The 12,249-nt window shown below is 37.1% G+C and overlaps 1 protein-coding gene across 4 annotated transcripts in view; it reads right to left on the reverse strand.

The window, feature by feature from the left end:
• Nucleotides 1–12,249, reverse strand: part of UTRN (utrophin) — a 4,744,936-nt gene that overhangs the window by 464,063 nt on the left and 4,268,624 nt on the right. For all 4 annotated transcript variants that reach the window (XM_044069601.1, XM_044069592.1, XM_044069610.1 and 1 more), the window contains one exon: nucleotides 5,439–5,596. In XM_044069601.1, coding sequence (XP_043925536.1) covers nucleotides 5,439–5,596 — 158 coding nt within the window. The remainder of the gene's footprint in view (nucleotides 1–5,438; nucleotides 5,597–12,249) is intronic.

Consider the following 12,249-nt stretch of genomic DNA (forward strand, 5'->3'; position numbering starts at 1 on the left):
TAGCTACAGTTTCCATGAATATTTTCCTCTGTGCCTTTTCTTGATTTCCCCATTCCTCTGCTTTATACAATTTTTCATAAAATTTCTGAACCCTCTCTAATACCCCTCTATTATTTTTTTTCTGGTCATAGACTCCATAAGTTTAGCTGTATGTCTTTCCACTGCCGAAATCATTCTGCTAAAAGTGTTTGCACGCTGGAGTTACCAAAATTGTTTAGCAGTAATCTTTCTAAATGCATGCATATTATCCAAATACTCCCTTGTTTTTCCCTTAGCACCCTGCTGTTCCCCTCCTGCTCTGCAAGATTCTCTTGCTGCATTCTTGGAGGACTAAGGCAACCCAGTGGATGTTCAGTCTTTTCCACTTGTACTCAAAGGCTGGTCAGCTTATGACTTTCTCAGCAAAGATCACCCCCTGCTCCACTGCATCAATACTCACCAACCATAACCCTAACCCTGGCCCCAATCCAATCGTAACCCAACACCACACCAGAAAAAAACCCTTCCTGTAACACTACCACTAAACATGACAACTTGGACACAGAAAAAATACAAGCCCTAATCTAACCCAAAAGACTCAAAAACCCACAAACACCTCTGCAAGCTATCCCTTTACTTAGTCCTTATCCTAACTAATACACAATTTATTTATTTATTGGCATTTATTTACCGGGAAAGGCCACTGGGCCAAGAAGAGACCATTTTTAGTGGAGGCCTGGGGAGAAAAGCTCCACAAAAACAATTAGCACATAGTATTCAAAACAGTAAAGCGAAATATATTGTGGAAAACACAACAAAATGCATTATAAAAACACAAGTAATACAGAGAAATACAAGGGAAAGAATAGCTTAATCCACTCCAATTACAATATGATTCGAGGCACACTTGGAGGTAGAAGCCAAAGCATTCACATGACAAATAAAGAGAAAATGCAAGAAGCAAATATAATGCTACATGGCAAATAAATTGAGTATATACAATTAGCAAGTGTAGATGGGAACAGGAAAGGTGAGTTAAAGAAGAAGAAGAAAAGGATACAGAAAATAAAATAGAAGAGAAAAATATGTGAATAATATAAAATAAATGAAGAAGATGAAGGACTGCTATATTAAAATAGCGTTACTGGGGTTATAAAGTAGATAAACAAATATAACAGCAGGACTGAGATAGAGCTTAGTAGTTATATTAGGTAAGGAGAGAGGGGGGGGTTTAACAATAAATGAGTCTGTATGAAGAAGTGTGAATAAGTTTATAGTGAAGTTTAAGTAAAGGAGAAAATGAAATAGATAGCAAGACTCTAGGAATACGGAAATAGCTGAAGGGAGTATAGAACAGTTACAAGTCCATATGAAGATGACATATGCATGCAGAGAAGTTTTGAAGGTGGCAGAGCACTGATGTGTGCAAATGCATGTTGGTAGTACAGTCCATATGAAGATGACATATGCATGCAGAGAAGTTTTGAAGGTGGCAGAGCACTGATGTGTGCAAATGCATGTTGGTAGACTATTCCAAGTTTTAGCAACAACCCAAGAGTATACTAGATGACCAGCAGGTAGGTTAGGTTTATGAATTTGTAGAAGGTGTAGGTTTTCAGATCTTAAGGGCCTACCTATTAGGATTATAATGAATGAATAAGGATTTTAGGGCTGAGTAATCTAGAGGTTTATAAATTAATTTATGTGTGATAGTTAAAGATAGGTTAAAGTTGAAAACAGGTTAAAGAGTGGGGAAATTCAAGCCAATGTAATTTATTTAGAGCAATACACTGGTGGGTACAGTGATGACTATTTGTTGCGAATTTTGCTATCTTGTTACAGCACATTTCCAGTTTAGTTTTCAGGGAGGATTGGAGATTGGTTAATAATGGTGCATCATAAACTAGGGAAATGAGAAGATAAGATGAGGCAAGGGTTTGTTTTGTGGGGATAGAGGGAACAGGTTGTGTTTAAAGAGCAGTCCTAGTTTTTTGAGTGTCTTACTGATGTTGTTATGACTACGGAGATCAAATTTAAGATTGTCATCGATTACCCCTAAGAGTTTTTTTGAGAGATACTAATTCAACTGTAGTGGAGTTAAGACAGAATATTTTGAAATGGGATTTGTTAAAGGGTGCATTTTTCTTTGGAGTGAAATCATACGTTTGGTTTTATTAGGGTTTAGGGAAAGGTGATTGCTATGGAGCCAAGTCTCAGTGATAAAAGCAGTTTGGGTAATTTGCTGTAATAGAGCAGGGCTGTCAGCACTGCAGACTACTGTAGAGTGATCTGCAAATTGAACTAAGGAGTCCTGCTGGACTGACTGGTGGAGGTTACTGATGAAGATGATAAACAGAAGGGGCCTAATATTGACCCTTGGGGGCCTCCAGTAGGGTTATGAATATAAGGGAATATGGAGTTTTGCCATTTAACAGCATGTTCCCTGTGGGAATGGTAGCTTTTGAACCAGTTAACAGAGGAGGTCGGAAGTCCAATGTTGGCAAGCTGAGAGAAGAGAATAGAGTGAGAAATGGAATCAAAGACTTTAGATAGATCCAAAAATAAAGCTGAGACGATGTTCCCTGAATCACAAGCTTTATTAAGTATGTCTAAAAATGATATTAGAGAGGTAGATGTGCTGTGCTATGTCCTGGTCTGAACCCATGCTGAGTGTGGGAAAGGATTTGATTTTCAAGAGGAAAAAAGTTTTTTGGACAGATTTTTCTAGTACTCCTGAGATGGGGGATAAAATGGCAAATGGGACAGAAGTTAGAGATATCAGTTGAAGAGCCTCCTTTGTGAAGGGGAAAGATGATTGCTTTTTTTCCCAGAGGCTGGGGACATAGGATTCTTGGATAGATCTGTTTATAAGAATGGTAATGGAAGAGGCCACTGTGTCAGCAGCGATTTTGAGGTACTCTGCAGGTATATCATTGGCAGAGTTAGAGCTAGGCTTTAATTTCATGAGGAGTTTTTTTATGGTTGAAGTACGGACAGTAAGGAGCTTGAATTCTGCCTAGGAAATAGTTTTATCTGGGTTACTGTGGATGGGTGGAGGGGGGAAGGCACAAGGAGTTGGATGGCTTAAAGTGTTTGTGGAAAAGGAAGGGGGTGGAGGCTGAGTATGCTGAAGGAGGAAAGTGTGGGATGTCAAATTATTTTTGGAAGAGGTAGTGAAAGAGAGGCAGTAATATTGGCAATACTGTCAAAGTGGGAATTAAAAACATTAGCTATTTGGTCTGGAGTTTTGTCGGAGTATGGGCATGGATTAGGTCTTGTACCAGGGTTTAGGAAATTATTAAGGGATGACCAGAATAATTTAGGGTTATTTATGTTATTATTTTGCAGGTTCCAGTAATATTCTTTTTTTGTCTTTGGATATCAGTTTTTTGACTATGAAGTTGTTAGTACTTTAATACGTCAGAGTTATTATGTTTAATCCAAGACGTCCATGCTTTTCCCCTAGCTAGCATAATTTCTTTCATGGATTTAGTCAGCCAGGGAGATGGTAAGACCTTGTTCTTTTGGTTCTGAGAGGGGCAAGGCCATCTAATATTTCTAGAATGGGATTATTAAAGTACATTAATGAGACATCGAGGGAAAGAGTTTTTGAGGTTATTCCAGTTAATACTTTTTAAGAAGTTACTGAATGTATGGGGATTGAATTTAGATAAATTTCTGACTAATCTGATACTTATTTTTTAAGATAGGCGGACAGGCGCAGATAATGGAGGCAGGAAGGTGATCACTAATGGAATTAGGAAAATTACCAGCAGATAATATTTTAGAGGGGTCAGAAACTAGAATCCAGTCTAAGATGGATCCTGTATTGGTTGTATTGTTACATCTGGTAGCAATGGTTATTAGTTCATAGGTTCATACTAGGCTATCTGCCTTAGGTCATTTATAAGCCTAGCCAGAGTGTGTTTGGCTTTCGCCACCCATTTTAAATGAATTTTGCTATGCCCTTTTTCGAGGTTAGTATACTGTGCCTCTGTCTAACAGTGACAGAAGTGATACCCGGGGTAAACCTACGATCTCCCATCCACTCATCAAGATTCCTCTTGAAGAGAGTCAATGAGGGACTTTGCCTAACCTGGACTGGGATTTTATTCCAGAGTGAAGGGAGCCTCTGGGTTATGAATCTGTCCCTCCAGCATGTCCTATTTATTTCAGTGCTGAGGTTCAAGTACATACAATCATATGGGAGCACAACTTTCCATTAAAAGAAAGTGTCATTGTCTTTTGGTAGACGTAGTTCAGCTGATCGAAATTTTTCAGCTTTGCCAGTATAAGATCATGACACAGTGGGGATTGGGGAATATGCCTTTTCCTCCACTGTAATGGGATCTCAGAGTTAGTATGTATAATTAGCAAAGGGGGCTGCCCCCCCCCCCCAAATTCTTTGTGGATGCCATGTTTTGGTTTTTGACAATTCAGTTTCCATCACTGAAGGTTATACTTCCATTCATACACACACTTCTCATATCCTACACACACACACACACACACACACACATATATATCTGCGGAGTACGTGGGGTTCTGGTGTTTTTAGAGAAATATACATGCATGTACTACATGAAAGTCTGGTGTTTCAGGGAACAAGTTTTATTATGAGTGATGAAACCACAAGTCATGAAACAAGTTTGTTAATCCTACAGTACAAAGCATTTTATTATCACAAAGCTGTCCCCCGCATATTCCAGTTACATATTTTTTTACACTTTACATCTCTGTTTATCCTTCATTTCAGTGGAATATGGTAACTGTGCAAGTTCATAGGTTCAAAGAGGAATACTAGCCTAACTGTCCTGAAGGGGCATTTTAAGTCTAGTTAATAACTTATAGTTCAGAATCAAACTCTGTACCTTTAATTTATTAACCATTATGCCAAACCCACGCCTTTTGTAGGGTATTTATTGAACAGAGCTTTATGCAGAATTTTATGAACGGGAGTGGGTGTTTTTTCCCCTCAATTTCTCAGGTATATTTTAATCTTTTTTTTACATTTTAGCTAATTCTGTGGTACCTTTATAGCAGTTGGACAACCTCATAGTTAGAATATGTCAGAAAAGAAATAAGGCGATGGACATTCAGCTAAGAAAGCAGAAAGACATCTCCTGCTAATTCACTCTTACTGCTAGCCAATTACAGCAACAACTTGCAATAAAAGTGACACTAGGCAGAATGGAAACATTCTCAGGGAAAACATTAACGTTCTTTTTAACTTCAATTAGATCGTCATCTTTAGTGTCCTTTTAGATGACACTAATGGCTAGTTAGAAGTCAGTCTGCAAGTAACAAACAGTGCATAACACCTAAGACTGCAGTTTGTAAAAGTTAAGCTGCACGACTGTTTACAAACTCCTGCTACTTAGCACTATTCTGCTTGAGCAGTGCCACGTGCTAGAAAACTAATTTATTGCGCAAAATGAATACACACAACATTCACTTACATGTGCGAAGCAGCTTCGAACACTGGGTTCTATGTTACTGCCACCAAAAGCTGCAACTTCACCAAGCTGACGGGGGATCTGGATCGCATCGTGCAGCAACAGCCCCAGTTGTCTCTGGTCACATGTGTCACTTGAACTAGCCACTTGCCTGAAGAGATCTGTAATAAAACCAAGAACAATAATTAGCTGCTCCAATACATAATTAAGAAAAACTAGTTGCTCTTTTAAATGTAACCTGTTTCTACTTTGATGTCATTTACTTTCAATGACACACTAGCTAGCACAAAGATACAGTCAAGTGGATGTACAGGAAGAGAAGAGCCTGTGGGTGGCCCATGAAGCTACCAAGTCAAGTTACTAGGACCAGTGTATAAAAGTAAAGGTTAAATTCATCAATTTATGTCTGCCAGGATTTTAGACAGATCCATAATCTAAACTCCTTAAGCTTTCCACTTATTCTTATCTTAGGCTGCAGCACACTGGCAACTATCCAGCATATATGTCTGAAATGTACAGGATACCAACAAAAGGAATGTGGACCCAATATGACGCTGATGACCATCTGAACAAGTGAGAATTAAAATTTTGATACAAGTACTGCATGAATTAGGGGGAACCTACCACAAACTGATACATGTAAATTAAAACAGCCAGACAAAAACCATATACAAAGAAATTATGACAGCTGTCCCACTGCCATCGTGGACTTTGCTCCCAACTAAACACAACTAACCTATATTCAACTAGATTCCATGGCATAGGAGGACCAATAGCATGACATGATGTAGCTACCGGTGTTCAACTCTGTCACCCTAACTGGAAGAATGAGGGGCTAATCACACCAGCACCACACTCTGGTGGGTGAAAGGAGGTTGCACTGCTACACGTACCTTCTGATGGTAGTACAGGTTAACACGAATGGGATTAAGTATGCTTAACATCATGACTGAGTGCACTGCACAGAAAGGAACTGTATGCATTTTTGGTTTTGTTCCTTCTCTGTATAGTTTTTTTTTTGTTTTTGGGCTTTGATTCACGAGGTAATATACAAGATTTCTCAGTAATAGTCTCCAAAGAATTAACTTGAAAACGGAATTACCACAGAGTTCCAATAAGTGCTACAACACCACTATATAGTACTGCCACTGATTCCGTTATGAGGCCAAACAACTAGCTGCAGAACAATTTTCAATGTCCACTAAAAAATACTGTCGCTAATTCCAACTTAAAGCCAACCACTGTTGTCAAAACGTTTCAATTGTTCATCCTAAGCAGCACGCCAGCCACGAATGTTAATATAACTAATTTATTAATCTTTAACACTCAAATTGCTAATAAAACTGCTGTTTGTTGAAACAAAAACAACAGTGAAACAAACAGAAACTTAAAGCGTTAAAATAAAAAATGCGATAAAAACATTGGCGATATAATAAAGCTAACTTTGTACAAACTTTGTACTACCTGGTTAAGCGCTTTCACCCAAAGTTAATGGGCTTCTTCAGAACACCATCAAGTTCAACAGTCAGCCTTTTAAAACTTTAAAGGCGCCAAAATGAAACTAAACTGTTCAAACATTTAAAGTGACAGTGCCTAATAAATCACTCCAATGTCAAATACAATGCAATATTAATTTTTACACTACCCAGACCAATTTTTTTAAAAATACTTAAAACAATTTTAAAAACTGCGACATATAATGAAAGTATTTTTGTAGTTTGTTGTACGATCCATAAAAATTCAACAAAATAACGAAAAATGACAAAAAGTCCTTCTACGACTAAATTCCCCAAATTACATTAAATAACTACCCATCCTAGATGTCCTATCACTAAACAGTCTAGAAATGTATGTAATATATATGAACTACTGTGTATAATAGCTAGTATAGCTAAATTACACTACACTAACCAAACTATAAATAATGCATTTCAATAAATTCTGCTATGACTTCCATAAAGAGTATTCTATTGTCACACGTACAGAACAATACCTCTAACCAAAAATACTCATATATGGATATTGTATTCAAAAAATATACTTAATTGCACACCAACAACAATAAAATATTTATATGACTGTATGATCAATGTTAATAAACTAGTATAATAATGGTTGGAAATGAATGGAAATAATCATTTAATACTACTAATACCAATAATAAATACATGTAGTAAGCGGATTTGTAAAATAAAGAATGGAAAATTTTCATCTGTAATGATGAACAGGTACTTAACTGTCAAATTTGTGTTGAAACTATGTGTTAACCTCAAGAATAGCCTTCAAAAAAATGCTGTCATTAAGTCCCGGAGGTGTGGTTGCATCCGTAAATATTTGCCACCATGCTTCCCTATAATTTAAAAATTTTTTGTTGTCTCTACGTCTGGGATCATTTCGAACAATGTCTAATACAGCAAATTTAAAATGATGTTTGGGACCTTTTTGTTCTATGTGCTTAAATAATGCACTTTTCTGGTCCATCTTTCTAATATTGTAAATATGTTCATAGATACATTTTTTTAGGCTTCTTTCTGTTTTTCCCACATAGTAGCCTGAACACTCTTGACAGACGGTGATGTAAACAACCATTCTTGAGTTGCAATTCCCCTTAATAAACCTAACTTTTGGTCTAAATCTATTGTTTAAGACAATTTCATTTTTGTCAAATATATAACAGCATTGTCTATATGATCCACACTTGATAATATGTTGTTCAATATCTTTCACTTTTTCTTCCCTATGTCTACTTCCTTTCTCCAAATATCTTTTGATCTTGGTTCCCATCTTATACACCATTCCTGGTTTGTCATCTACTATGTTCCTCACTGTCTCATCACTAGATACTATGTACCAATAATGTTTGATAATTTCTATCACATCATCCGTTTTAGGACTATATAACATAATTAAAGCTCTTTGTTTGTATCCACCCGTATTGTCCTTTACCAATAATTTACCATTACATCCATTAACTTGGTTCGTTTCATTACCTAAACCTAACAAGGGCTTGTACTTATTACCCCATAAACTTAATACATATGTATCAGTATCTTTCAATAATTTCTCAGGATAATCTCTTTCATGAAACATAGTATGAATATATCGTATTTCATCCAATAGTGTTTCATACTCAGATGTCATTCTCACAGGCCTTATACATTGGCCATTATATATGTTCTGCTTTAACTTCTTAGGATGACAACTTCCATATGCTAAATAATCATTGGAGAAGGTTTCTTTTCTATAAATTTTAGACTGCAATTCACCCTTATGTGAATATACTAGGGTATCAAGGTAAGCCATACCACTCTTGTTATATGCATACGTAAATTTCAAGTAATCACTACTTGTATTGAGGAACTGGATGAATTCTAATAGTCTTTCCTCACTAGAGTTCCAAATTATATAAATATCGTCCAAAAATCTCACATAGTGGACAATATACTGAAAAAAGTTACTGGGAAAAATAACACTTTCTTCCCAATCAAGCATGACTAGGTTGGCATATATGGGAGCACAAGCGGCTCCCATAGCTACCCCCCTGGTCTGCCTGAAATACTTCCCTTCATAATATATGAAATAGTTGTCTAAAACTATGTCTAACATTTCTAAGAACAAACTAACCTCTTCCCATTCAGTACCTGCATGCTTTCTAATGCTGTTACCAAAGGCTTCAAGACCTGTTGTTTTAGGGATACATGAAAACAAATCGATATCATCAATAGTTACGAACATGTATCCCTGATTCCATACTTGAATTGGGAAATTTCTCAAAAATTCCCAAGAATCTTTAACAAGATGGAAAATATTTTTGTATACATGTTTCAATTTAACATCAATGTATTTACCCAATGGAAAGGTTTTTGACTTGCTTCCAGAAATGATGGGTCGAAGGGGGGGGGGGGGTCAGTAATATTCTTATGAATTTTCAGTATACCTAAGATGGTAGCCAATCTAGGACACTTCACCTTCAAAAATTTGTAGGTGTCTTTGTCAATTCTACCATCAATCAAAAATTCTTCTATATAACTATCTATTCTCTGATAAGCAATATTGATTTCATTCAACGATGTAGGTTCATAATTCCCTGATCCATATAATATATTGTGTATCTTGTTAATATATTCAAAATTATCATATAATACTATCCCTCCGCCTTTATCTGATTTCATTACCCTTAAGCTATCATTTTGCTGCAAATTTCTGAGTAAGTCTCTTTCTTCTTTGGTCATATTGCTATTGATGTGCAAGTGTCTGTGTTCTTTGTACATCTTGTAAATGTCCCTAGACACAATTTTTTCATATATCTCAATTGTAGGATGATTTACAGGTACAAATGTACTCGGAACCTTCAGCCCAGAATCTCTTTTTTGTTCAGTCTCTTTCACTTCCTTTGTTGTCCTTACTGTTAAACATAATAGCTAAATTCATCTTCCTTGTAAATTTCTTTAATTCCACTAAACACTTCTATTTGTTTCACTGTTGTTTTTGTTTCAACAAACAGCAGTTTTTTTAGCAATATGAGTGTTAAAGATTAATAAATTAGTTATATTAACATTCGTGGCTGGCGTGCTGCTTAGGACGAACAATTGAAATGTTTTGACAACAGTGGTTGGCTTTAAGTCGGAATTGGCGACAGTATTTTTTAGTGGACATTGAAAATTGTTCTGCAACTAGTTGTTTGGCCTCATAATGGAATCAGTGGCAGTACTATATAGTGGTGTTGGAGCACTTATTGGAACTCTGTGGTAATTCCGTTTTTTAATATACAAGATTTGTTACAGTTTAACTTTAATCACAGTACATAAGGGACTGATTTGTGCTGGAAGAAATTTGGTAAAACTATACAGAATTACTCTCATAACATAATAAGCAATCATATCATGCCACAGTATGCAAACAGGGGCTACTACCCCAGAGCTGATGGTAATGGGTACACAATTATGTATTAAGGGAGGAATGGAAATGCTCATTACTGTTTAAACCACAAGGTGAAACATTTACGGATATAAAATACATAAAGGCATCCTAACTTGTGTTACTCTCACTACAAAATGTTTGCAGTATAGATAGTTAACGACCTTCAAAGTGAAGCATAAAAAGATATGTGACCTACTTAATTGCCAGGTCTTTTAGAGTTTCAGATTTGGCAAGGTGCCTTTTGAATTGCGCAACTTTCATTGCATTCTCCTTTACATCTGCCTTCTTCACTATATTTACCCCACTATCAGCAACAGGACCCCTTCCTTCTACAATTGTTCTGCACCAGAAGGCTGATGAAAAAGGAGAGATTAAACAATAGTCTTTCACCACTGTGTCAGCAAAATGCATCCTTCTACAACTCAAAACACTGCAAGTCTAAAACTTGGAAGGAGGAGGTTGAAAATATCTCAAAAATGTGGAGTTTACAGGAGGCCCCTAAATAACTAACATACCGCCTCCTTCTCTATGCCTGTTAATCACCAAATGAGTGCTGAGTAGTGATGTATTTAGAGAGGGACTGAAGGTAGAAGTCTGCTTAGTCTACCAGTTCACAATGTGTACTTGCAAAAGCCACACCCCGCATAACAAGCTGTATGCATGATGTAATGCATGGCAGAAATGTGGAGGGCAAACAATGCAGTAATGTAAATATCTTTGGTTGAAATTATCCTGAAGAATGCAACTAGGGATGATACTGGCCTACTGGAGTGGTGGCTAAACTCCTGAAGTAAACTTCCATCATCACTTTCTAATGTAACATCATAGACAGTTTTGTTCAGTGAGTTTTTTGTCTACCTACTTTCTACAAAGAAAACAAATTCTTTTGTTTATCTAAACCATAAAACACATTTGCAGTAGTGGCTTTACATTCTGTACATATTTAATTTATCCTCATATTCATTTTTCTAGAAAACAAGATAAAGACATTGGTAATCTCCAAACTCTGCATCCCACCCAGTTTGGGTTTGTAAAAGGCAGATCATGTCTCCTAAACCGGATAGACTTCTTTGAAGCAGTCACCAAAGCTGTAGACAAGGGTAAGGTGGTTCACACAGCCTATCTAGATCTTGCCAAGGCTTTCAACACCATCCCCCACTCTGGAATTATAGATAAACTCACTAAACTAGGTATAAATCCCTATGTCACAAGATGGGTTGCCAACTGGCTCACTGACAGAACCCACATTGTGAAAGTAGCAGACTCCAAATCCGACTTCAGACCAGTGACAAGTGGAGTACCACAGGGTTCAGTCCTGGGTCCTCTCCTGTTTGGTATCTACTTTTCTGAAGTACAGGCTAACACAGAAGGTCTTTGGCTAACAAAGTTCGCAGATGACTGCAAACTAGGAGCCATAATCGAAACTCCTAACAATGTGGACATCCTACAAAAGGGCCTCACTGAGACAGATGCCTGGTGTCAAAGTCATGGCCTCAAGCTCAATGCCAAAAAGTGCATTGTCATCCCCTTTGGTAAAAACTCTGTACCCATGAACTACAACATAGGCGGTAGTATACTTAACACCAAAAGTGTGATAAGAGACCTTGGGACACAGGTGGACAGTAGTCTCTCCTTTGATAATCACATCGCCACAGTAGTCAGGAAATCCTTCTACGTGGCACACGTCATCACAAAAGGTTTCTCATCCAGAAAAAAAGAGGTCATTGTTCCCCTCTACTCATCACTCATTAGACCCATTATAGAGTACAATGCCCCTTTTGGTATGTACCTCACAAGACATCTACAACAACTGGAAAGGCCACAGAAATACCTCACAAAGAGGACTACTGGCTTCAAACAGATGCCCTACGCAGACAGTCTCAAAAAACTCCAG

This window comes from Protopterus annectens, chromosome 1.part0, assembly GCF_019279795.1.
Source record: "Protopterus annectens isolate FY-2018-M chromosome 1.part0, PAN1.0, whole genome shotgun sequence".
Lineage (NCBI taxonomy): Eukaryota > Metazoa > Chordata > Ceratodontiformes > Protopteridae > Protopterus > Protopterus annectens.